The sequence below is a fragment of the Emys orbicularis genome, chromosome 10 (assembly GCF_028017835.1).
Source record: "Emys orbicularis isolate rEmyOrb1 chromosome 10, rEmyOrb1.hap1, whole genome shotgun sequence".
In the NCBI taxonomy this organism is placed as follows: Eukaryota; Metazoa; Chordata; order Testudines; family Emydidae; genus Emys; species Emys orbicularis.
In genome coordinates this window covers 9,682,146-9,706,929 of record NC_088692.1, presented here as the reverse complement: position 1 = coordinate 9,706,929, position 24,784 = coordinate 9,682,146, and the positions used below count along the sequence as shown (strand labels likewise).

At 50.0% G+C, this 24,784-nt stretch overlaps 1 protein-coding gene across 1 annotated transcript in view; it reads right to left on the bottom strand.

Annotated features, from left to right (window-relative positions):
* The window catches only part of RADIL (Rap associating with DIL domain), a 61,839-nt gene extending 37,548 nt beyond the window's left edge, over positions 1-24,291 (bottom strand). Inside the window, exons 1-2 of the mRNA XM_065412253.1 lie at positions 23,742-24,291; positions 132-448 (exon numbers count right to left, since the gene is read on the bottom strand). Coding sequence (XP_065268325.1) covers positions 132-448; positions 23,742-24,291 — 867 coding nt within the window. The remainder of the gene's footprint in view (positions 1-131; positions 449-23,741) is intronic.
* Between the last annotated feature and the right edge of the window lie 493 nt (positions 24,292-24,784).

The following is a 24,784-nucleotide window of genomic DNA, read 5'->3' as shown; positions in this document are numbered from 1 at the left end:
GTCTGAAACCCCCACACCTCCCCTAGGGCACCTGCTGGGACTGGTAAGGAGCTGATGGCCTGGGCTGTAGAGGGAGCGCACAGACCGTCAATGTACGTAAAGCCTCACAGAGTGGAAGGCTGGGTGCTTACATGCTGGTAGCTGTAGCCCTGCAGGAGAAGGAGGTGAGGGGACTGGTAGAGGGAGTACCGCACGCTGCTGCCATTCCGCTCCGCCGTGGGGGCCTGCTGCTCATCCCTCGAGCTCTCCAGGCCGCGGATGGTCTCGGGCAGCGTGGAGTAATGTCTCTTGAGCTGCTCCTCCTCCGGCGAGCCCACGTGACTGAGGCTGGTCTCGCTCACGCTGCGTCGGAGGGTGGGTGGCGTGGAGTGTCGCTTGCATCCCGTCAGCAGGGTCATGGTGCCCTTCGCACGGTTCCTCTGCAGCTTCCGAGCCTGGGCATTGATGCCTAAGGACGAGAGCAGCGTTCAGTGCTGGGCATGCAAAGAGCTTCCCTAGCTTTTTGCCCTGTGCCAGTCCTGCTTGGGGAATAACAAAAGTGAGTGTTGGCCCTGGGACCAACGTCCAGCCAGCAACTGAGCCAGCCACGCCCCAGATACCAAAGTGTGGGCTCTCTGAACATAGCTTTCACTTCCTAGGCCTGGCTTCACCCTGCCAAACGAGGGCCTTGGAGATCTCTCTGTCTATTAATTCTTAGGCCACCATTTTATCTCTGGACACTCCTTCATCACTGCCCAAACACATGCCTTCTAGTCAGCTGCTAGCATAGATGGAGCCATAAGAGAGCCCTAGCATAGCAAAGACATGTTCCCAGACATCACACAAACTGCCTTTCCATCCTGCCTGTACTCCCCTGCTCAGACTCTGCCTAGAACCTGCTGTCACCTGCCCCAGGATCACAAGGCATTGAAAATCCTAAGGTCCCCTAGAACCTGGGGCTGCAGTTGGACTATATCTCCAAGCCAGCGGGCCAGCATATTTAAACCCATCATAAATAGATGCATCACTTGCGAGACTCTGAACAGCAGAGGAGTGTCTTAAGAAAGGACCCTTAGTCATATTCTGTCCAGCATCTTCTCACCGCTTTGGCCAGCAGAGGATTAGCAAAATGTTGTTTAAAGCTCCTGGAAACTCACCACACCGTTCAGGAACCAGGAGGGGAAAGCAACGTTATCCCTCCAAAACGAATGAGCCCAACCCCCACCACTAAGCCCCACTGTTTCCTGAGCAATGCAGCTGGACCCCTAGAACTGACAGCTTTTGAGGGCGAGACACTAGCTCTTGGAAGCAAATACAAACAAGTTTCATGCCAACTTCACCCTGCTAATCAATGAGAGTAACTTCCCAGCCCCACCCCCCACCCTTCCCATTCCAGCCACAAAATGGTCTCTTGAAATATCCTCCCCACCTTACTTGGGAGCAGCCAGGATCCATCTCAAATCTGCAGCATCTTTTTACTAGCTGGCCCGAGCCACCCAGGGTGGAAAATACCTTGATCGAAAACAAACAAAGGCCAGAATGCAGAGTGACAGCCTGGGGGCTTCATCCCTTACCATGCAGCCAGCAGGCAGGGTCCACTGAGGGTCCTGCGCCCTGCACCATTGGCTAAGTGCACCTGGTTGTGAGTGGGGTGTGAGTGCTGACTGCCAGGACCTGCAGACTGCAGTGAAGAGCGTGCCTGCCTGCCTGCTGCAGAGCAGAGCTGTAATTAAGTTCACAAGCATCAATTCGGGAGAGCTGTCAGGAAGACAAATGGGGCTAGAACTAGTGTATAAATAGGATCAAACGGCCAAACCCAAACCCATCCTGCTCAGCCCGACTGGATTCCCCACTGCAGAAACAAGCCAGGGTGCCAAAGTCCCTCTCTATGCTGGAAACATCACCGATTGGGCGCAAGTTCTGGAAAAGAAAAACAGAAGTTGTGAATGCTGTTTGGAATCCTCCGACCTTTCATCCGGGGTCCCCAGGAGCAGGAAGGTCGGCTGCACGCTCATTCGTTGATTAACACGGGAGGAGAATAAAAGGGTCGCGAAAATTCTGTTTCAGGATTAATGCAACAGCAGAATTTAATTTAAAGCAACAGCAGAGTTGTTAAAACAAAGAGCAAGACTCCCCATCTTCTGGATTCCTCCTACAGTCTTCTATGGGCTGTTGGACCACACGCCAGACATCTGCAGAATACAGGCTCTCCCCAGCAGGAACTCAGTCAAACTCCAGCTCACACAGGGAGACACCAACCATATCCCTCTGTTCAGAACAGAGCAGCACTCTGAACTGGAAAGGCAAGCTCAGCAGTCGGCTGCTTAAAGGGACACTCTCGAGGTTAGACCCAAAATGCCACCTTCCTTATTTGGTGAGGAACTGACTCTGGGTTCTGAAGTACATTTTTTGTTTGTTTGTTTTGAGACTATCGCTCCTTTGCTGGGAAAATGAAGTAGATGAGGGCGGGGGAGAAATAAGCCCTACTGTTTACATGCCTTAGGATTAGGACAGGGGATGGCCGCACAGCCTAGAGAGTTCTGAAACACGGCCCGCTGCCATCTCAGAGCAAGATGGGGCAGCGCATGTTAGGATGTGGCCTCCATAGGCTGTGCTTCCGTCCTGGAACAGGTGCAGGGAAGAGCTACTAGGATGATCCGAGGAATGGAAAACCTACCTTATGAGAGGAGACTCAAGGAGCTTGGCTTGTTTAGCCTAACCAAAAGAAAGCTGAAGGGAAATATGATTGTGCTCTATAAATACATCAGAGGGATAAATACCAGGGAGGAAGAGGAGTTAAGTTTAAGTTAAGCACCAATGTGGACACAAGAACAAATGGATATAAACTGGCCATCAAGAAGTTTAGGCTTGAAATTAGACGAAGGTTTCTAACCATCAGAGGAGTGAAGTTCTGGAATAGCCTTCCCAGGGGAGCAGTGGGGGGCAAAAAACCTATCTGGCTTCAAGACTGAGCTTGATTAGTTTATGGAGGGGTGGTATGTGATGAGACTGCCTACAATGGCATGTGGCCCGTCAGTGACTGCTAGCAGCAAATATCTCCAATGGCTGGTGATGGGACACTAGACAAGGAGGGTTCTGAGTCACAACAGAGAATTCTTTCCCAGGTGTCTGGCTGGTGGGTCTTGCCCACATGCTCAGGGTATAATTCAGTGGTCCCCAAACTTTTCAGGGTCACCCCCCCCATACCTCTGTCTGTGCGCCCCCCCAGGAGCTGGGGCCATGGCTTAGGGGGAAGACGGGGAACACCGACAGGGGCAAGGGGGCCAAGGCTGGGGCCGTGGCTGGAGGCAGGTCTGGGGCCCGGACCAGGAACGGAGCCGCAGCTAGGGGCCGAGGCCGGAGCTGGAATCAGCCCTGGGCAGGGGCTGAGGCTGGAGGCGGGCCTGGGCCTGGGCCCGGGACCAGAGCCAGGGCCGGGGCTGGGAGTGGGGTTGGGAGCCGGTACTGCAGCTGGGGGCAGAGCAGGGCTGGGTGGCACTCCCTCTGCACCCCCCATGAGGGCTGGCCCAGGCCTGCTACGCTCCCCCCACCCCTGAATGTTCTTCCATGTCCCCCTAGGGGGGCACCCCACAGTTTGGGGACCACCGGTCTAACTGATCTCCATATTTGGAGTTGGGAAGGAATTTTCCCCTGGGTCAGATTGGTAAAGATCCTGAAGGTTTTTCATCTTCCTCTACAGCACGGGGCACGGGTCACTTGCAGGTTTAAACAAGTGTAAATGGTGGAGTCTCTGACTTGAAGTCTTTAAATCAAGATTTGAGGACGTCAGTAACTCAGCCAGAGGTTAGGGGTCTATTACAGGAGTGGGCGGGTGAGGTTCTGTGGCCTGCGATGTGCAGGTGGTCAGACTAGATGATCATGATGGTCCCTTTCTAACCTTAAAGTCTAAGAGTCTATAATAATTGCAATCTGGCAACTGGCCAACGCAGCCGCTCAGCTGGGCAAACTGTGGATGCCTTTGCCTTAGGACTGCACAAAAAACAATATTTCATGCTTTTGTGGATCTACAGCAGACACTTCACTAACAGACTAGTCTCAGAGCTCTGCTGGCATCACCCAGGACTCCAAGACTGCTGCACAAAAAAGGAAGCATATAAGAAAGGGTGGGGGCAGTTAAAAAGCAAAACAGCTGAGAAAGGAATGCTATTTTCCAGTTTCTCAGAGGGTAGAACAAGGAGCTATTGAGAACCTATGAAACATTCAACCCTGTGCAGCAGTATTAGAGATTTTATACTGTGTAGGTTGCAGACACAAGACGACATTATCACACGTGAGTAAGAGCAATATTCTATCCAGCAGCGGCATCACCCGTCAATGTAATGCGTTAGGATACAGACAATACTTTGAGATCCTCAGAGGGAAGGCACCATAGAAACTCGAAGTGTTTTATAAACAGGACTCCCCTGAACAGTAAGTGTTATCCCCAGCTTACAGAGGAGGAAGTGCAGGCACAAAGAGGTGATGTGTTTACCCAAGGATGCTCATGACGGAGCCTGGATTAGAACCCATCTTCCCTAGCGCCAGGACACCCTCACCTAGAAGGCCAAATGGAGAGAACGAACAAACAAAACATAAAAGATACTTGATTGCATTGCTCTGATGTATGAAACAGCATGGGAGCCCTCTCCTGGCACGTATACAGAAATGTGGCAGAGAAATATTGTCTTGCTGTCCGGAGTCCCAACTCTTAGCCCACTGTGAGGCAACAATAAAGATTTTCTAGCCAGCGAGCAGAAGGGGAGACATTACACCTCCAATGATAAGTTAAGCCCCTTTCCTGCATTAGTCCCTTCAGGGCATCCTCTGCCCCACATGAGATCACCAGTTCTGCACTCCCCATCTTAGGCCATATCCCTGCTATTGGCCAGGAGTGGATTGGCGGCAGTACTCTCATTCGTGTCAGATTTTATTAATAGATTCATAGATTCTAGGACTGGAAGGGACCTCGAGAGGTCATCGAGTCCAGTCCCCTGCCCACATGGCAGGACCAAATACTGTCTAGACCATCCCTGATAGACATTTATCTAACCTACTCTTAAATATCTCCAGAGATGGAGATTCCACAACCTCTCTAGGCAATTTATTCCAGTGTTTAACCACCCTGACAGTTAGGAACTTTTTCCTAATGTCCAACCTAGACCTCCCTTGCTGCAGTTTAAGCCCATTGCTTCTTGTTCTATCCTTAGAGGCTAAGGTGAACAAGTTTTCTCCCTCCTCCTTATGACACCCTTTTAGATACCTGAAAACTGCTATCATGTCCCCTCTCAGGCTTCTCTTTTCCAAACTAAACAAACCCAATTCTTTCAGCCTTCCTTCATAGGTCATGTTCTCAAGACCTTTAATCATTCTTGTTGCTCTTCTCTGGACCCTTTCCAATTTCTCCACATCTTTCTTGAAATGCGGTGCCCAGAACTGGACACAATACTCCAGCTGAGGCCTAACCAGAGCAGAGTAGAGCGGAAGAATGACTTCTCGTGTCTTGCTCACAACACACCTGTTAATACATCCCAGAATCATGTTTGCTTTTTTTGCAACAGCATCACACTGTTGACTCATATTTAGCTTGTGGTCCACTATAACTCCTAGATCCCTTTCTGCCGTACTCCTTCCTAGACAGTCTCTTCCCATTCTGTATGTGTGAAACTGATTTTTTTCTTCCTAAGTGGAGCACTTTGCATTTGTCTTTGTTAAACTTCATCCTGTTTACCTCAGACCATTTCCCCAATTTGTCCAGATCATTTTGAATTATGACCCTGTCCTCCAAAGCAGTTGCAATCCCTCCCAGTTTGGTATCATCCACAAACTTAATAAGTGTACTTTCTATGCCAATATCTAAGTCGTTAATGAAGATATTGAACAGAGCCGGTCCCAAAACAGACCCCTGCGGAACCCCACTCGTTATGCCTTTCCAGCAGGATTGGGAACCATTAATAAGAACTCTCTGAGTACGGTTATCCAGCCAGTTATGCACCCACCTTATAGTAGCCCCATCTAAATTGTATTTGCCTAGTTTATCGATAAGAATATAATGCGAGACCGTATCAAATGCCTTACTAAGGCATGTTTCTCCTGTGCCTAGCACTTTTTACCTTGCTCTTATACATCCAACACTCAGCACCTGGGCAGTGCAGGAGCCAATCCTCGGTCTGGCTTTCTCTTCTCCCCAGGGATACAAGCCGGCGGGCTTGGCTCTGGAGAAAACCAACTGCCCCTTTTCTGTCTAACCAAGAGCTGCTCTTGGGTCAGGCTGTGGAAAGGGGGCCTGGGAGAGATTACAATCTGTCTGCCTGAATGATTCCACACACACACACCCCACAACCAGAGACATGAATGTTCAGAGTTTTCTTATCTAGAGGAAAGGAAGCTTCTGTATTTACTTTGTGTAGCAAAATCAACTAGGAAAAAGCTGCTTTTTACTCTAGCTAGAGCCTCTGTCACAGGCTCTGTTCTAACTCCTGAACCACGAGGGAAAGATAAACACAGCTCTTTTCCTGAACGTAACAAAGTCCTTCTATAACTGGGTTATTTTTCTAACCCTCTGGTACTGTTCCCCCACTCCCTTGGTATGACAGGCATCTCCAGGGCACCAGGCTCAGGGGAGCGCCTGGCAGTTTGCTTTTATATACCACACGATAACACAGATTCTCGGGAGCGAGGGGGTCTGGAAGGGACCCGGATAGCCGATGTGTGCGTTAGGGCTTTTGGACAGGGCAAAGAATCATGACCTGGACTAACGACCGCATTGAACCTTCTGCAGCACTTTCCATCTTCAGAGCACTGGACAGACACTCAGTGTGGCCAACACTTGCAATGCTATTGTGACAGCTACGGTTTTATTGACAGCCCCAGCTCCTAGGAAATCAAGCGATTTCCTGAGAATCGTAGCTTTCTAGCCCTCCTGGGTGCAGAGAGAAGCTTGAAAACATAACCCGAGTGTGCCCTAGTGGCTCCGAAACCAGAAGCAAAGAAAACAAACCCAACATTTATTACAGTTTTTTTTTTAAATCTCATGGGCTTTTTGGAGCCCAACTCAGGAGTTTTGAAAGTTTGGAGCTGGCAATACTGCACTTGTTTATGCTCTCTCTCAAAACAACACAAGCATCATCTCCTTTTATAGACTGGGAAACTGGCACACACAGGTCCTGATTTTCAAATGTGCTGAGTCCTTGCGGCTCACACTGACTTCAACTGGAGTTGAGGGTGGTTGGCCCCTTCTGTGCTACAGTGGCACAGACACAGCGCTCTAGCGTAGATGCTCTCTACATTGATGGCAGTGGGTTTTCCATCGATGCAGTTAATCCATCTCTCCAGGAGGTGGTAGCTACATATACGGAATTCTTTCATCACTGTAGCCACATCTACCCTTGGAATTACATTGACCTAACTATGGTTCCTCCTGGGGGTATTCTGTGCCACATGGGAACTACTCTGGATCCCCAGTGGTGTTAAGCAACCACATAACAGCAGCTTCCACAAACGCTTTTGAACAATCTGTACCAGGCCAGGAGACAGAGACTATTTCACTTGGAGGAAGCCCTTACTCCTGTGTCATCTCAAGACTAGATTTCTGCAATACATTCTCCATGGGTCTATACTTCATAGAATATTAGGGTTGGAAGGGACCTCAGGAGGTGATCTAATCCAACCCCCTGCTCAAAGGGGACCAATCCCCAGACAGATTTTACCCCAGTTTCCTAAGTGGCCCCCTCAAGGATTGAACTCACAACCCTGGGTTTAGCAGGCCAATGCTCAAACCACTGAGCTATCCATCCGCCTCATATCAATCCAGAAGCTGAAGCTGGTGCAGAATGTGTCACCCACTTATTACATTGCGCTTCCCAATGGTAGTGCATGACACCTGTGCTCCATGATAGGCACTGGCTGCCTATAGCTTTCCAAACTGAATTTAAAAGTTAATCTTGACCTACAAAGCCCTAACTGGCCTGGGGCCTTGCTGCCTGAGAGATCACCTCACTCTGCTGGCCAAACAGCTGCAGTCAGCAGAAACACTCCAGCTGGATCAGCCTTGATGTGAAAGAGACAAGGGGCTGGCAGTAGAGCCTTCGGCTTTGAATCAAGCTTTGCCCAAGTGTCTTGGCCTTCCAGGCACCCTGTGTGGCAGTGAGTGGGCTGCTGCAGAGAGTAGAGTTGATGGGGGGAAGATTTGCGGGGCGTTACCTGCTCCGTTTTGTAGGGGGTTCAGCTTTGTTGGCCATCAGGGGATTGAGCTGATATTTAATTATATTATTTTTAAGGGCTTGTCTACACAAGTAGTTATTCAGGGGCAGCTATTCTGAAATCACTTCACGCATGGACACACTTATTCTGGAATAACGGTGTTTTTTCCAAATTAGTTTGCATGGGGGAGGGGGGGGGGCAAGCAGGGGCATGCCCCCCCAATAATCGGCAAGGGCACAGAACTGCTCCAGCACCAGGGTCGTGGCAGGGAGAGCGAGCGCCTCTGGCCTCAGGGCTGCCACTGGGTCATAGAGCTCCTCTGGCCTCGGGGCTGCAGAATGTGCCCCTCCAAAAGCAGTCTATTTTTTAAATTCCTGCGCACACTTCTGAGCGCAGTCAACTTTGTTGTCACATAGGTCAACCGTTGTGGAAGCAGAGTGTGTTAGACAGCCGAGACAGCAGGGGGCACTCAGTGATGTTTTCAGCAGGCACAGCAAGTATGTTTTTTTTTTTAATTTGTCAACGATGGGTTAATGTGGGGTTTTAAAAAAAAAAAAAAGGAGAAATTCAGAATCCCGAGGAAATTATTCCTCAGTAATAGCATGTTATGGTAAATCAACGCTTGAGCCTAAAAACTACTTGACACCATCCCTTTAATATAATAGTCTTATCCCTAAATCTCCCAAGGTGTGTGTGAGTAAGTAAGGTTGGTGGGAGCTAAACCCTCAAGAAAGGTTTGAAAATGGAGCTGGTTGGCAAGAAGGCAAATATGTGTAAACGGACAAGCATGGCAATGTGAATCGATGTCCCACTGGTTGTTTCCAGTTCTCACTGTGCACCTTGGGCAGTGTTCCCTAAATCCGTCTCTGCTAGTCAGCTCCCAGGCGCTAAGTCAGCTGCCTTTAGGGCTGGTCTCTAGCAAAGAAGGAGTGATAGAAGACAGGAGACTTGAGGGCAGTGCCGCCCCCCTCCCCCGCCCCCCGGCGGGGAGCACAGCAGGGGAGGGCACCGAGCCCGGCCGCGGCCCCGCTCTCCCTGGCCGGCCGGAGCGCCGGGGGAGGGCGGCGAGCCCGCCGCGGCTCCGCTCTCCCCAGGTGAGCGCCGCCCCCCTCCAGGTGCCGCCCCAAGCACATGCTTGGAGGGCTGGTGCCTGGAGCCGGCCCTGCTTGAGGGCTAAAGACAACATAAGACATTATCCCAGTTGTAAAACAGAGCTTTACAACCTGGGCACTAATTAGTGGCTTGAACGGTGAACAATTCCCTCCCACCACAGTGGGATGCCGCTAATAAACTAATTAGGATAAGGGATAACCGAATAGATAAAACTCTTAAGCTATCTGCTACGTCACAGACGGAACCAGAGCCTATTCTACACACTAATAGCTCAGCAGAGGGGGAGTTTCCAGCTGCCCTTGGAAGGAGTGTGTGACGGGCATGCTTGTGTCTATATACATAGTGACACGGCAGTGTGTGACCAAAGGCAGCAGATGTGTTGTCCACACAAACCCATCCTTTAAAGACCAGCCCAACAATTTATTGATCACCTATACACCTTGAAAGCATCTCAGCATGGGTCTGCTTTGCTGCATGTCCCTGAACTACAGACCATTCCTTACAGGAGTCTGGGGGACCCAAATCGCATCATTCTGGGACCTAAACTTTCCCTTCCACTCCCTAAGCCTGCTCCCTCCAGGACAGAAGACAGCGTAATGTGGTTTTCATCCTTGGGCAAAGGACGGCTAACACAAGCAGATGCTCCAAATCTAATATCAGAGATGAATCAGCAGGGGGTATTCATGCAGCACGCTAATGTCACAACACATATTTTTTTGACATGCTAAATGCCGCCAGCCAGAGGTCAAAGCCAGCTTCCAGCACCACAGCTCTCCCACCGTGGTGTCATGCAAATCTTCCCATTAAAAATAATGAACATGGGACATCCTAGTGTCATAGCAGTTTTCAGAATGGAGAGAGGCCAATAGTGGTGTCCCCAGGGGTCTGTACTGGGACAAGTCCTGTTCAATATATTCATAAATGATCTGGAAAAAGAGGTGAACAGTGAGGAGGCAAAATTTGCAGATGATACAAAACTACTCAAGATCGTTACGTCCAAAAGAGACTGTAAAGGGATCTCACAAAACTGGGTGACTGGGCAACAAAATGGCAGATGAAATTCAATGCTGATAAATGCCAAGTAATGCACAAAGGATTTTTGGTTCCAGCCTCTTATGATGGGCATGCGGAGAAAAGCGCGCTCAGTTAGGGACAGTGCCCGATAGCATTTAGCAAGGAGGACAGTGGACACGACGTTTGGGAAGGAGGCAGTCATAAGCTGGTGGAATGGGAGGAGCATTTTGGCCCATCAAGGATGTAGAAGCAATTTTAAAAAAAAATAGTCACAACTACAAATGTTGTCCCAGGTTCCTGCCTCCCTCATGTATGTTTAGAGCAAAATAAGTGAGTCACCAAGGAAAACACAAGCTTATCGAATCCTGTCTCATGCAAACGTGAAATGTCATGCACAGGACTGGGAGAGGAGCCAAATGAGCATGGGCAGTGAGAGGGGCGTTAGAGGATAGGAGTGGGGCTGCTACCGCTGCCTGGCTCCTGCTAGATCTGCAGACGCAGCTTAGCACATCTGGAACACGATGCAATGTTAGTAACTGAGGCCTGGTCTACACTAGGCGTTTATGTCGAATTTAGCGCCGTTACATCGAATTAACCCTGCACCCGTCCACACCACGAAGCTATTTAGTTCGACATAGAGGTCTCTTAAATTCGACTTCTGTACTCCTCCCCAACGAGGGGAGTAGCGCTAAATTCGACATGGCCATGTCGAATTAGGCTAGGTGTGGATGGAAATCGACGCTAATAGCTCCGGGAGCTATCCCACAGTGCACCACTCTGTTGACGCTCTGGACAGCAGTCCGAGCTCGGATGCTCTGACCAGCCACACAGGAAAAGCCCCGGGAAAATTTGAATTCCTTTTCCTGTCTGGGCAGTTTGAATCTCATTTCCTGTTTGGACATCGTGGCGAGCTAGGCAGCACTGGCAACGATGCAGAGCTCTCCAGCAGAGATGGCCGTGCAATCACAGAATAGAAAGAGGGCCCCAGCATGGACTGATCGGGAAGTCTTGGATCTGATCGCTGTGTGGGGCGATGAGTCCGTGCTTTCCGAGCTGCGCTCCAAAAGACGGAATGCAAAGATCTATGAGAAGATCTCTAAAGCCATGGCAGAGCGAGGATACAGCCGGGATGCAACGCAGTGCCGCGTGAAAATCAAGGAGCTGAGACAAGGCTACCAGAAGACCAAAGTGGCAAACGGACGCTCCGGATCCCAGCCACAGACATCCCGTTTCTACGAGGCACTGCATTCCATCCTAGGTGCGGCCGCCACCACTACCCCACCACTGACCGTGGACTCTGAGGATGGGATATTGTCAACGGCCGGTTCCTCGGACATGTTAGCGGACGGGGAAGATGAGGAAGGAGATGAGGAGGACGAGGCAGTCGACAGCGCTTACAACGCTGATTTCCCCGACAGCCAGGATCTCTTCATCACCCTTACAGAGATCCCCTACCAACCGTCCCCAGCCGTTAACCCGGACACAGAAGCAGGGGAAGGATCATCCAGTAAGTGTTTTAAACATCTAAACATTTATTTTTAACAGAACAGGAATATTAACAATAACAATGGGTTTCTCATGATTAGTGTGCCCTAGGCGCTTAACGTTTCAGTCCTGGGCAGTGCAACTATTGAAAAAAAATCTAACAATGTCCGGTTTTGCATGATTGTTCTGCCCAAGCCGCTCTACTGTTTAGTCCCTGCCAGTGCAGCTACAGTAAAATGCGGTCTATATGTCCGGGGATAGAGCTGAAATCCTCAATGGACATCTCCACGAAGCTCTCCTGGAGGTAATTGGAAAGCCTTTGCATCAGGTTCCTGGGGAGAGCGGCCTTATTGGGTCCTCCGTAATAGCAGACATTTCCGCGCCAGGAGACAAGCAAGTACTCCGGGATCATTGCCCTGCAGAGCATGGCGGCATACGGCCCTGGTCTTTGCAGGCTTTCCCGAAGCATTCTTTGTTTTTCCGTGTCTGAGATCCTCATCAGGGTGATGTCGCTCATGGTGACCTGCTTTGAATTAGGTAGGGGAATGTTAGTATTGGGACTGCTTGCCCGTTCCTTTACAGAACTGTAACCGTTGGTTTACAGCCACGCGGTGGAGGCGGGAGAGGGGCAGCATACAGGGATCTTTCCCTGGGACAGCCGCGAGGGGGTGGGACAGGGGCAGAGCTCATGCTTGCCGGATTGCTGGCAGCAGGGACTGGCATTGCTTTCAATGTGAAAGGAGGCCAGTGCAACTATTAAAGTTTTAAGCAGCCACAAGTCTACGGCTTACCATGTCGGCCTGCTACACAAATTCCGGTGTCCTGCCCCGCTTCTCTGATCGGCACTGCAAGACCCCAGGCACTGAATGCGAAGGCCGAAAATTCGACCTTGTCCTGAGTGCGCATGTGATAGGTGCTGTGCATGGTCTTCTTTACAGAGAAAGACTATGTTCTTTGTTCACAACTAAATTTATCTTTCTGAGGAATTCACTCCCTTTTTCCCATTCCCACAGCTGCGACTGTCTCCCAACCCAGCCTGGCATCACACTCCCAGAGGCTTGCGCAGATTAGGCGTAGGAAGAAGAGGACACGGGAGGACATGTTCTCGGAACTTATGGGCTGCTCCCGAGCCCAGGCAGCACAGCAGACCCAGTGGAGGGAGAACTTGTCCCAAATGCACCGTTCACACATGGAACAGGAGGAGAGGTGGCGGCAGGAAGACCAGCAGGCGACTCAAACGCTGCTTGGACTAATGAGGGAGCAAACGGACACGCTCCGGCGCCTTGTGGATGTTCTGCAGGACCGGAGGCAGGAGGACAGAGCCCCGCTGCAGTCTATCTGTAACCACCCTCCCCCGCCACCAAGTCCCATACCCCCCTCACCCAAAGTCCAAAGAAGGAGGGGCGGCAGAGTCCGTGAAAACTCTCACTCCACCCCTGCAGACTGCTCTACTACTAGAAGGCTCTCATTCCCCAAAATTTGACAAGTCCTTTCCTTCCCGCCTCACCCAAGCCCCCGTCCAAGTTTCACCCCCCAGTTTCATGTGTAGTTGCTAATAAAAAATACGTTTCTGTTAATTACTGTTTCCATCATGTTCTTTAGAGGAGAGTCTGTCTGAAGGGGGGGAAGGGGGTTGGTAATTGGACAGAACAGTCACCTTTACCAGGGTACAGAGGCGGGGGCAGGTTCAGCAGCAGGGCACACACACATTGCAGTCACTAGTTACCCTGGTCATTCTGGGAGGTGGTTTTAGTGTTCTGTGGGGGGTGGGGGGTGCTCTGTGACTTTGTAGCGGGGGAGGGCAGTTACAGATCTTATGCAGCGGTCCTTATCCTGGATCACAGAGCCACGCAGCAGGGGATCTGTAACCGTCCTCCCCCTGCCACAAAGTCACATAGCCCCCCCACACACAGAGTCCCGAACAGGAGGGGTGGCAGGGTCCGTTGAAACCACCAGTCCACCACTGCGGAGCCTGTCATTCCTGGAGTTTGGAAGCGTCATTTGCATCACTACACTACACCCGCTCCCCACCACAGTCTGCGTCCCAGGTTCAACACTTTCCCACGAAAACAGTAATAAAGAAAACGGTGTTCATTAACAAAATTCAAGTGATTTTATTTTTAAACGTGGGTTGTAAGGGGGGGAACGGGGTATGTAACTGGAGAGGATACTGAACATTTAGTGGGTAAAGAAACGGGGGCAGGTTCAGCTTCTCTGTACACAAACTGAAAAGTCACTGGTTACCCTGCTCACTCAGGAACCTAGCTTTCAAAGCCTCCCGGATGCACAGCGCGTCCCGCTGGGCTCTTCTAATCGCCCGGCTGTCTGGCTGGGCGTAATCAGAAGCCAGGCTACTTGCCTCAACCTCCCACCCCGCCATAAAGGTCTCCCCCTTGCTCTCACAGAGATTGTGGAGCACACAGCAAGCTCCAATAACAATGGGGATATTGGTTTCGCTGAGATCACAGCGAGTCAGTAAGCTTCTCCATCTCCCCTTGAGACGGCCAAAAGCACACTCCACCACCATTCTGCACTTGCTCAGCCGGTAGTTGAAGAGTTCTTTTTCAGTGTCCAGGGCGCCAGTATAGGGCTTCATGAGCCAGGGCATTAGCGGGTAGGCTGGGTCCCCGAGGATGACTATAGGCATCTCCACATCCCCAAGAGTTATTTTGTGGTCCGGGAAGTAAATACCTTCCTGCAGCCGTCTAAACAGACCTGAGTTCCTGAAAACACGAGCGTCATGAACCTTGCCCGGCCATCCGACATTGATGTTTGTAAAACGTCCCCGATGGTCCACCAGTGCTTGCAGCACCATTGAAAAGTAGCCCTTTTGGTTGATGTACTGGCTGGCCTGGTGGTCCGGTCCCAGGATAGGGATGTGAGTTCCATCTATAGCCCCACCGCAGTTTGGGAATCCCATCGCGGCGAAGCCATCTATGATGGCCTGCGCGTTTCCCAAGGTCACTACCTTTGAGAGCAGTACCTCAACGATTGCGTTGGCTACTTGCATCACAACAACCCCCACGGTAGATTTGCCCACGCCAAAGTGGTTCGCGACTGACCGGTAGCTGTCTGGCGTTGCAAGCTTCCAGAGGGCTATGGCCACTCGCTTCTGGACAGTCAGGGCTGCTCGCATCCGGGTGTCATTGCGCTTCAGGGCAGGGGACAGCAACTCACAAAGTTCAAGGAAAGTCCCCTTCCGCATGCGAAAGTTTCGCAGCCACTGGGATTCATCCCAGACCTGCAGCACTATGCGGTCCCACCAGTCCGTGCTTGTTTCCCGGGCCCAGAATCGCCGTTCCACAACATCCACATGACCCATTGCCACCGTGATGTCCTCGGCGCTGGGTCCCGTGCTTTCTGACAGGTCTGTGCTACTCTCAGACTTCAGGCCCTCACCGCGGTGCCGTAGCCTCCTCGCCTGATTTATCTGCATCTGCCTCTGGGAAAGGTGGATGATAAGCTGCGAGGCGTTGACAACGGCCACAACTGCAGCGATGGTCGCAGCGGGCTCCAGGCTCGCAGTGCTGTGGCGTCCGCGCTGTCACTGACCAGAAAAGTGCGCGAACTGATTTCCCGCCGGCGCTTTCAGGGAGGGAGGGCGGGAGTGACGGTTGGATGACGACAGTTACCCAAAACCACCCTCGACACATTTTTTTCCCCAGAAGGCATTGGGGGCTCGACCCAGAATTCCAATGGGCAGCGGGGACTGCGGGAACTGTGGGATAGCTGCCCACAGTGCACCGCTTCCAATGTCGACGCTTGCCCCGTTAGTGTGGACTCACAAAGTCGAATTACTGTCCTTAGTGTGGACACACACGTTCGACTTTGCAATATCGATTCCACATATTCGATTTAAGTAAAATCGAACTACTCTCGTAGTGTAGACATACCCTGAGAAGGAGGGCTCAAGAAGCTAGACAGCCTGTGTTACTAGCAAGCAGGAAATCTGCACTCAGATCCCATGCTGGAGTTCCTTGTTTTCTGACTGCATGTGTTACAGAAGAAGCTTGCTCACTTCCCAGTAGGCCTCATGTTATGGGACAAATTCTCTGCTGGCATAAATTGGTGTGGTGTGGTGCCCCGGACCTCACTGGACCTGTGCCAATTTACACCAACCAAGAATTTGGCCCTATATCAGTAGCAGGGTTAAATGAGTTCATCCACTAGTCCTGGCCACTGCTTGGCGACTTGAAAGTAGGAGGACAAGTGGAACCAAAACTCCCATCCGACCCAGATTTCCTAACCCAGCCCCATCCTCCAGATCCTTCTCAGGCGTGTCCCAGAGTGCAGGTGTCTGAGATGGAGCCACATGGCAGTTGTGGGTTAGGGACACTTGGAGGGAGAGTAGAGAGAGAAAAAATAACTGTGAACACAAATCAAGAGGTCTGCTTTGGCCAGTTAAACAGAGCCTACCTGCAGGATAATCAGCAAAGTGTGCCATTTTACAGGCACTCTCATAGAGGAGGGATACCTCAGTGGTTTGAGCACTGGCCTGCTAAACCCAGGGTTGTGAGCTCAATCCTTGAGGGGGTCATTTAGGGATCTGGGGCAAAAAATCTGTCTGGGGATTGGTCCTGCTTTGAGCAGGGGGTTGGACTAGATGACCTCCTGAGGTCCCTTCTAACCCTGATATTCTATGAAGACACTCATCACTACATTTCAGCTATTTGGTTGACTCCACTGCATTTTCAGCGTGTGAAAGGATGACCATTATAGATCACGAGTGGGGGGAAATCAATGAGCTGGACCTCAGCGTAAGTCCCCTGTCAGACACAGCCACCAACTGCTGTATCGTTAGCCCATTTGTCCGACGTCATTGGAGACCTCTAGTGACTCAGAGAATTAGGGCCAGTCCAGGTGGCAGGTCAAGAAAAAAAAAAAACCTCTTTGTTCTAGCATTCTATTTCCCCTCTAGCATCTTGGCTTTAAATTCTAGCCCCTACTACCAAGACATCTCGTCACAGCACAATTCCTGATGCCGAGGAGGAGTTTCCTCCAAGACTTCAATGCTGTTGTGCAACGGCTGGCAAGGGGACATGAGCAAATAAAACAGCAGCTGAATGCTACTCCTGGATCTTCCAGCCTCGAGCCCAGGTCTCCAAGCAGCAGCAAGATGAGCCCGTCGCCTTCCCATGGCTTCAGCCTTGTGAATGGCTTGCCGTTAGTTCCCATGCTCTCTCTCACTCTCTCTTGCATCTTTCACATAAGCCAAGCAACATTACAAACAACCTCCCCGTAACTCCCTGCCACCCCCACAGACTGTACATTAATAGCGCCTGCCTTTATCTCCACGCTGGGCACAGCCCTCTCTCTGCATGGCATCACTTCCAAACACCGCCGCCTGAGGAGACCTGGAACAAGTTCCAGCACTCCCTCGCCCCCTCACTCCTGATGCAGAGCAGCTGCAACCTGGGGCTGTGGGAAAAGAAGAAACTGGTAGCCATGGAAGAGGTGATACTGGCAATGGGGAAAACACAGCAGCAAACAGCTCGGCCTTGAGCTTGGGACACAGACCTGGGAGATTTCATTCACAAAGCAAAGCAGAGCAACTTTCGCCTGGGCTCCCTTATGGGGCCTGGAAGGGAGAACTCAGGCATTTTGACCAATGCTCTCTTTGGCAATAAAGCAAAAGCAGATTCTAATAGATGACCTATCGGGCTGTGCATTATGATTATCACGTTTGCCTCAACATGGTGCCTTATACAGTGCCTTGAGATACCTCAGGTACCACAAGCCATGTGGTAAAAACAAACGTCCCTGTCTATTTTAACTGCTCCTACTCTCCTGTCTCTGCCCTTGATGAAACCCAGGCTGTCTGACATGCCACTCCAACACCGACCACAGGACATATGCGGATAAGTATTGTCTTTATTTTAGCACTGGGCTCTTCATGTGACACTGTTCCTAAATACCAGCCTCCTGGGAAAGATTTAACTAGTCCCAGCCCTGCCTCTGCCCTGAAGCAAGCTCAGAGGGGAATTAACCCTGGATCGGGAAAGAGAAGAACGTCGGCTGGAGCAATGGAAATAAAACAAACCAAGCTGCCTTCAGACTCATGACAATGACCTGAGCGATTTAAGCTGAGCTTGGAATTTCAGGGTTGCAATTTTAACAAACCATTGGTGGTGAAGAACTGATGGTGGCTTAAAAAAAAATGTAAGCTAAGGTGCAACCTAGACACAGTTTCCCTCAGCAAAGCTGTGAGCTCCTTCAGGTAATGCAGATAGTTCATGAACCATGGCACTGTTTTGTTTGTGGAGTTGTAAAGCGTGCATAAACACTGTCTGCCTAGCCGTGGCATCCCTTACTTATTTCCACTTGGCAAGAAGTTCTTGGTGTTGATAATATGCACAAGCCTGGAAAGAAACCCGTTATTCTTTCAATGTACAGATATCACTTCAGGTTTCTTTTTTTTTTAAATTAATGGAGATGTCCTATCTCCTAGAACTGGAAGGGACCTTGAAAGGTCATTGAGTTGAGTCCCGCCCCCTGCCTTCGCAGGACCAAGTATTGATTTTGCCCCAGATCCCTAAGTGGCCCCCTCAAGGATTGAACTCCCAACCCTAGGTTTAGCAGGCTAATGCTCAAACCACTGAGCTATCCCTCCCTCCCAGTTGTCTTGATGCTCCCAGGCAGGAATAGAGAAAGGAAGATCTCAGTTTTACCTTCAAACAATGTTCATAGTTGACCCGCCCATCTTTGGAAAGAAAACCACATCAATTCTATTCAGTTCAACTAGAGTGCCAATTGCATTGACTGCATCTGTGTGGGACTTATTCGGCTTTTTTTAAATATAAATTATTACTTATGGTCATAGGTGGAGCTGGCAGCGCCATCTGCAGTTTTAGATATTCAAACACTACCCATTACAAACCCCCATTTTCCATTGTTTATAACTTTGCCAAGCTCTAAGCATTTGAGCTGAAATGGTCTATGCTGGGTGTCTACCTCAGACTGAACTTTTTTAGAAAGCTTCAGCAAAAATGGTTCAGCCATTTCTGAGAAGGAGATTGAGGAAAAATGGTTTTGCCTGTGTTAAAAAAATTCATCCAACCATTTCACTGAGAAGCTCTTGCACCTCCCTGCTTTGCAGCACGGGCTTGACATTTGGCAAGGGCATTGCCTTGGTGTCAGGGATTTGCCCTTTGCTATTCCTGTGACAATTCACCCAAATTTGGCCAAGTTATAAGCCTTTGAAAAAATCACTGTTTCCACGTGCTCCGTAGAGGCTTGTCAGAGTTTGGCAGCTACATTCTCTGAAGATTCTGTCTGCAGTAAGCATGCTCAAACCCAGGGCTTCAGGGATTAAGCAGGTCTTTCCCTGCAATTGCTGCTCTTGCCTCAGCTGTGGTGCCAGGCACCAAAACTAAAAGCAGGGAAACTGTCTCTTCTATGTGTTAGATGTTCCTCCTGCTGGCTCCGAGGCAGCATGGAGGAGGAAGATGCCTGACTTAAATGCAGAGAGGACAAAAACTGGACCGGGGGTGGGGTGGAAAGAGTAGCTTGAGACAAGGAGGCTGGGGGTGGGGGCAGACGGAGGAGCCCAGGGGAGATGGGGAAGGGAGAGAATGAAATCTGCTGAGGAGTCCAGTAGGAGGAAGGGAGACTGAAATCTGAAGAGAAGTCACAGGCTAGGGGGTGGGGGAAAGCAAGACTGATTGGGCAAGAAGCCTGGAGGGGGAGCCTGGGGCAAGGAGCTGGGGAGGTGTGCGGGAGACATAGTACTGGGACCGACTGGAGGAGACAGGGCAGAATAGTCGGCGACCATTAGAGCACACTCCCCTCCATAATGGAATGGAAGATTTCGGAGTCTCACCATTCCTCTGCTGAAAACAAATGAAAACCACTGGCAAAGTATGTGTTTCACGCCTCCCTCTAGTGGCTGGTCCAGCTAGAGGATGACAACCTACTACTGCTATCAGTTTACTCTGTTAGCTCGAATGGCAGAGGTCTGTGCAGTGGATCTAAAGGTTTCAATTCTGCTGATGACCCATGTGGGTGTTAATATAATTCAGTATGATGGGATTTCAGGGAAGGGGTATCAGTTTGCTTTTTTTTTAAACCTAGGAGATGACACAGAAAAACTATGTCAAAATAACCTTAAGGTTGCAAAATCAAGCAGTCGAAATTTAGGAAATGCCAGAACTGGATGGTGGGGAGCAGTACATGTGCTATATCTTGATTTTTGTAAGGCTTTTGACACAATCCCACATGACATTCTCATAAGCAAACTAGGGAAAAGTGGTCTAAAAGAAATTACCATAAGGTGGGTGCGAAACTGGTTGAAAACCCCACACTCAGAGCAGTGGTTTGCTGTGAAACTGGGAGGGTTCAAATGGGAGCAAGGAGCTCCCACCTATACAGTCACTTTTCAGAGCAGAGAACTTTAACGCAGAGTGGCTCTTTCAACCAGGTTAACATAGTAGTAAGTGCCAATCTAGAGCACGGTACTGAATTCCAATGGCAAGGCGTCTAGGGAAGCATGTCTACAGCTATGCTGCTTCAAAGCTAGGCACTGGCTGCACGGGACAGCACGAAAGCTTAAAAGCACCAATCTGTGTCCCAGTTTTGCAACTGGAGCAGACCCCTGCAATCCACGTGAAGCCCCATTGTCTTTCATGGGGCTCTCTGTAGGGGCAGGGGTCCTCCCATGTGAACCCAGTTGCAAGATGTGCCTTACATGGTTGTTACACAAGACACCCAAAACCTCCCATCCATATGGTTTGATTTTGCATGGTAAATTAGCTGCATCCCAAGGACACACTGGCAGCCGTGTATCCTCCCTTTTGTGTGCTTGGTTTCCCAGCTCAGTTATCCTGTTTACTTTTAAAAGGGGAGATAAAATGGATTAAGACTTGCTTAAAGACTGCCAAAGAAACATTATCCTGAGGTTCTGGAAAGACTGGCCTCTACCTATTCAGAGAGAATGGACTCCTGCCATGGCGGATACTGCTGCTAGGAAAGGGCTGCATTTATAGCACCATGCAACACTTATGGGTTTCCTGAAACCTGGGAGCCTTCCCAGGACTATACAGAAGCCGAGCAATGCGTCCTGAAACACCTGCACCTCACGGTGAAGCGAATAGCCGCCTGCTTCCCTCTGAATTTCCTTTACTCGTTCAGTTTGGGCCTGATCCAACTTCAGTTAAAACCAGTGGAAAGCGTCCAAATTCCCTTCAGCAGGGGATGCAGCAGGCTGTTAATTCCTTCTCCGTTAGCGGTTATAGCAGCGGTTCTCAACCTGCAGCCCGCGAGCTGCTTATGGCCCAATCAGCACATAGCTGCGGCCTATGTGATATCCTCAGGGCCGTACAGGTACTATATATCGTGTGGATGCCGTCCACGTAACACGTAGAGAGCTGCATATCCATCCCACAATGGTAAATAGGTTGAGAACCACTGGGTTATAGATTTTGCTATCATCCGTAGTATCCCACGCGTATGATTAAAGTGGTGGAAATATAGCTAGGTACTTATAGCATCTGGCCCCCTCACCTCCATGGTACCTGAGCAGCAATGCTTGGTAGTGAGGATATCCTCTCTCGCCTCTTATGAAGAGGGATGGACTTTGCCACCTGGCTAACCGGATTCTTCACGATATTCTGGTATAACTGCCACTCTCTTCTGATAGCCACCACTTCAGTTTTTAAAAACAAAAACGGGCTTGGATAGAAACCTCACATAACACCAAGCCTGGAAGTCCATACAACTGTGCTTCTGTACCCAGTCCATGGATTCCTATAGGTGCAATGAAGAGCTTCCAGCACATACGATGCCCAATTCTGCTTCCAATTACATCTCTGCCACCTCACTCAGTTCAGTCAGCTTGCATACGTGTATACTCAGCCCCAGGCTAATAGGACTGTGTTTGGACTCACCATTAACCCTCTCCTTAGCACCTCTCCCCATAACATAACATCCTGCTGGGGTAACAGTGACAATAACAGGAAATTATATCGTATCTCCTCTGCAAAAGCAGCTGTGAGAATTGTAGACAGAGAAGATACCAACCAAGCATTAGAATCCATCCTGTATCTCCTAGTCAGAGCAATCTCTGATGATGTGGGGTCAGGTGCTCCGACACTCCAGTGATCCAATGACTGTATTACAGTACAAGTTTGATTTTAACCCCCCGGCAACACCCCAGCAGGGGGTGTTAATTCAGGAAGGGAAATCAGAGCTTCATTACATTGCACTTGGGTCTTTTACAAACCCACTGATTCACAATTAATGTCCACTGTCCACCCATGGGCCCCAGAGAGCCATGGGCAATAATGCAGAGTATCTTTTGGCCCACATTGGTTTTCTCTCATTATCTCTTTATTTCATTTGATTGCTCCTAAGTGCTCAACTTGCAGGTTCAGGTTTTCCCCCTGATAAAGATAAAGCCTATTTGGGAATGGAGGAGAGGGGAGGCAGGGAACTCAGCCAATAGCAAAACAGTCTGCAGGCTCCCAAATGGCATCATAATGTAATTTAACTATGATCGGAGGGACAGAAAACAAGCACAGTCTAAAATGCTGACATACAATTTAAAGGTGAGATTCAGCATTGCCATAGAATCATAGAGACACAGAGCTGGAAGGGACCTCAAGAGGTCATCTAGTCCAGGCCCCCATGCCGAGGCAAGACTAAGTATACCTCGACCATCCCTGACAGGAGTTTGTCTAATCTTTTCTTAATACCTCCAAAACGGGGATTCCACAACCTCCAACGTTACCTGTTCCAGTGTTTAACTATCCTTAAAATTAGAAAGTTTTTCCTAATATCCTAATGAGTTCAGTTCCTCTGGGTCAAACCCTAGGCCCTGTGCCAAGCCTAAGAGAATCCTCAGCATAAGACAGGGTCCCCCATGCTCCTATGGCTGTTACTGTAGCCTCCAGGTTACAGCTGGCTCTGTGGTAGCTGTGCCTATGCCCTACACTGATGCCCCTTAGTCGTGGATCCACTGGTCATGTCCCACCATCAGCACTCCCCTTGCATGGTACTGCAGGGGAAGCTTGTGGAACACAGCTCTGGGTCCCATAGAAGGAGCGGAACCCCTAAAACTGATAGCCTGCCCTCTTGGACAGTGGAAATTTACTGATTCCTCTACCTATCAGGCCTTCTGGACCCCCAGGGGGATGGGCACCTGAACTGGCACCTCTGTAAGGCCCTTTGACAAAGCCCAGAGTGCACCAGATTGCGACTGTTTCTGGGCAGAGACACAATATCACATTGCAATATTATATAAACTATCGCCAGCTCAGGAAAGATCTACAATGCTCCCAGGGCCAGATCCTCAGCTGCTGTAAATTGTCATAGCTTCACTGATGTGAAGAAAAAGGGGGGTGGGAAGTAATAAAGTGGATTAATGCTAAGGCCACCATGGCCATTTACACACGCTGAGGATAACAGAGCTAGGCCTCAAGTGTCAGGGGGTAGCCGTGTTAGTCTGTATCCACAAACACAACGAGGAGTCCGGTGGCACCTTAAAGACTAACAGGTTTATTTGAGCATAAGCTTTCGTGGGTAAAAAACCCACTTCTTCAGATGCATGAAGTGAAAATTACCAATGCAGGCATAAATATACTGACACATGAAGAGAAGGGAGTTACCTTACAAGTGGAGAACCATTGTTGACAGGGCCAATTCAATCAGGGTGGATGTGGTCCACTCCCAATAATTGATGAGGAGGTGTCAATACCAAGAGGGTTTTTTACCCACAAAAGCTTATGCCCAAATAAATCTGTCAGTCTTTAAGGTGCCACTGGAGAGCACCTGTTTACCTCAGCTAAGGATCTGCACTCAATGTCTAAAATATGAGATTCGGTGCTCCCTACAGGCTATAAAACCATCACTGGTCTGGCCCAAGACAGGGGCAACTCCTCCACTTTAAGAGCCGAGAGCTCACCCCACAGCCCTTGCTCAGTTCAGCATTTATACGTAGCTCTCCGCTAGTCTCTTACCTGCCGTGATCGTGTCTACGTCCCTCGCAGCCAGCTCCTCCACCTCAGATCTCTTCCGTAGCTCCAAACGCCGGGAGAACCCTTCCTTGGGCTTCCACAGGTCCTGAATCAGAAGGGGCTTCTCATTATCACCGAGGACGCGCAACCCTTCCGTTTGCCACTGCTTCTCAGAGCCGCTGAACACCCCAATGACATCACACAGCACATAGTGGCCGGCATCCACCTTGCTCAGCCCATAGCGCTCCAGCGCCTCCTTCACCAGCTCCCGTGCACTTGAGCTCCCAGTGGCAAGGACGCTCTTGTAGTTGGTGCCCGTGCAGATGTTGCCCCCAAATATCTTCAGGACCCCAGGGGCTGAAACCTGAGTGGAAAGTTCAGCTGGGTCATCGCTGCTTGCAAGGGGGAAAGCCGACACCGAGCTGCGGTCCTTATAGCTCAGCGTCCGGTACAAGACCTGAGAGAATATCCGGCTCTGACGCTTGAGCTTGTTTTTGGAAGGTGGGGACATGGCGGACGAAGATCCATAGAACATGGCGGGTGAGGTCGTCATGGGACACAGCTGCAGAGTGAACAGAAACAAAAAAAGGCAAATCAGCATTTTAAAGCCCTGTGGGGAAACAGATAATAGCAAGCACATGAGGAGAAACGGAGAAACCTTCAAACAAACTGGAGCAGGAGTGACTCCAAGATCCCATGCCTGGACTGTGGCCCAGAGGGGACATGCGGTCATCTCTGGAATGGCAAGAAGAGTGCAGGAATGATGCTGCGAGTTTACATGTGTGACACAGGACAGCAGGAGCCAAATTTATCCATCATCCCTGAAATCAGTGGAATTACTCCAGAGATGAATTTGTCCCTAGGAATTTGATCTGGAGCATCCTCAGTTTATAGATCAATGGATGTCTCTCCTGGCTACCCAAGCGCATGCTTCCCTGCAGATGTTCTCGGGGTGAGAGAAAAGCAGAGCCCAGCAGTTTCGTTACACTAAGAACACAAGAGGAGATTGTGACACGGAGGCTCACTGGTGCCAATTGGCAAAGGGT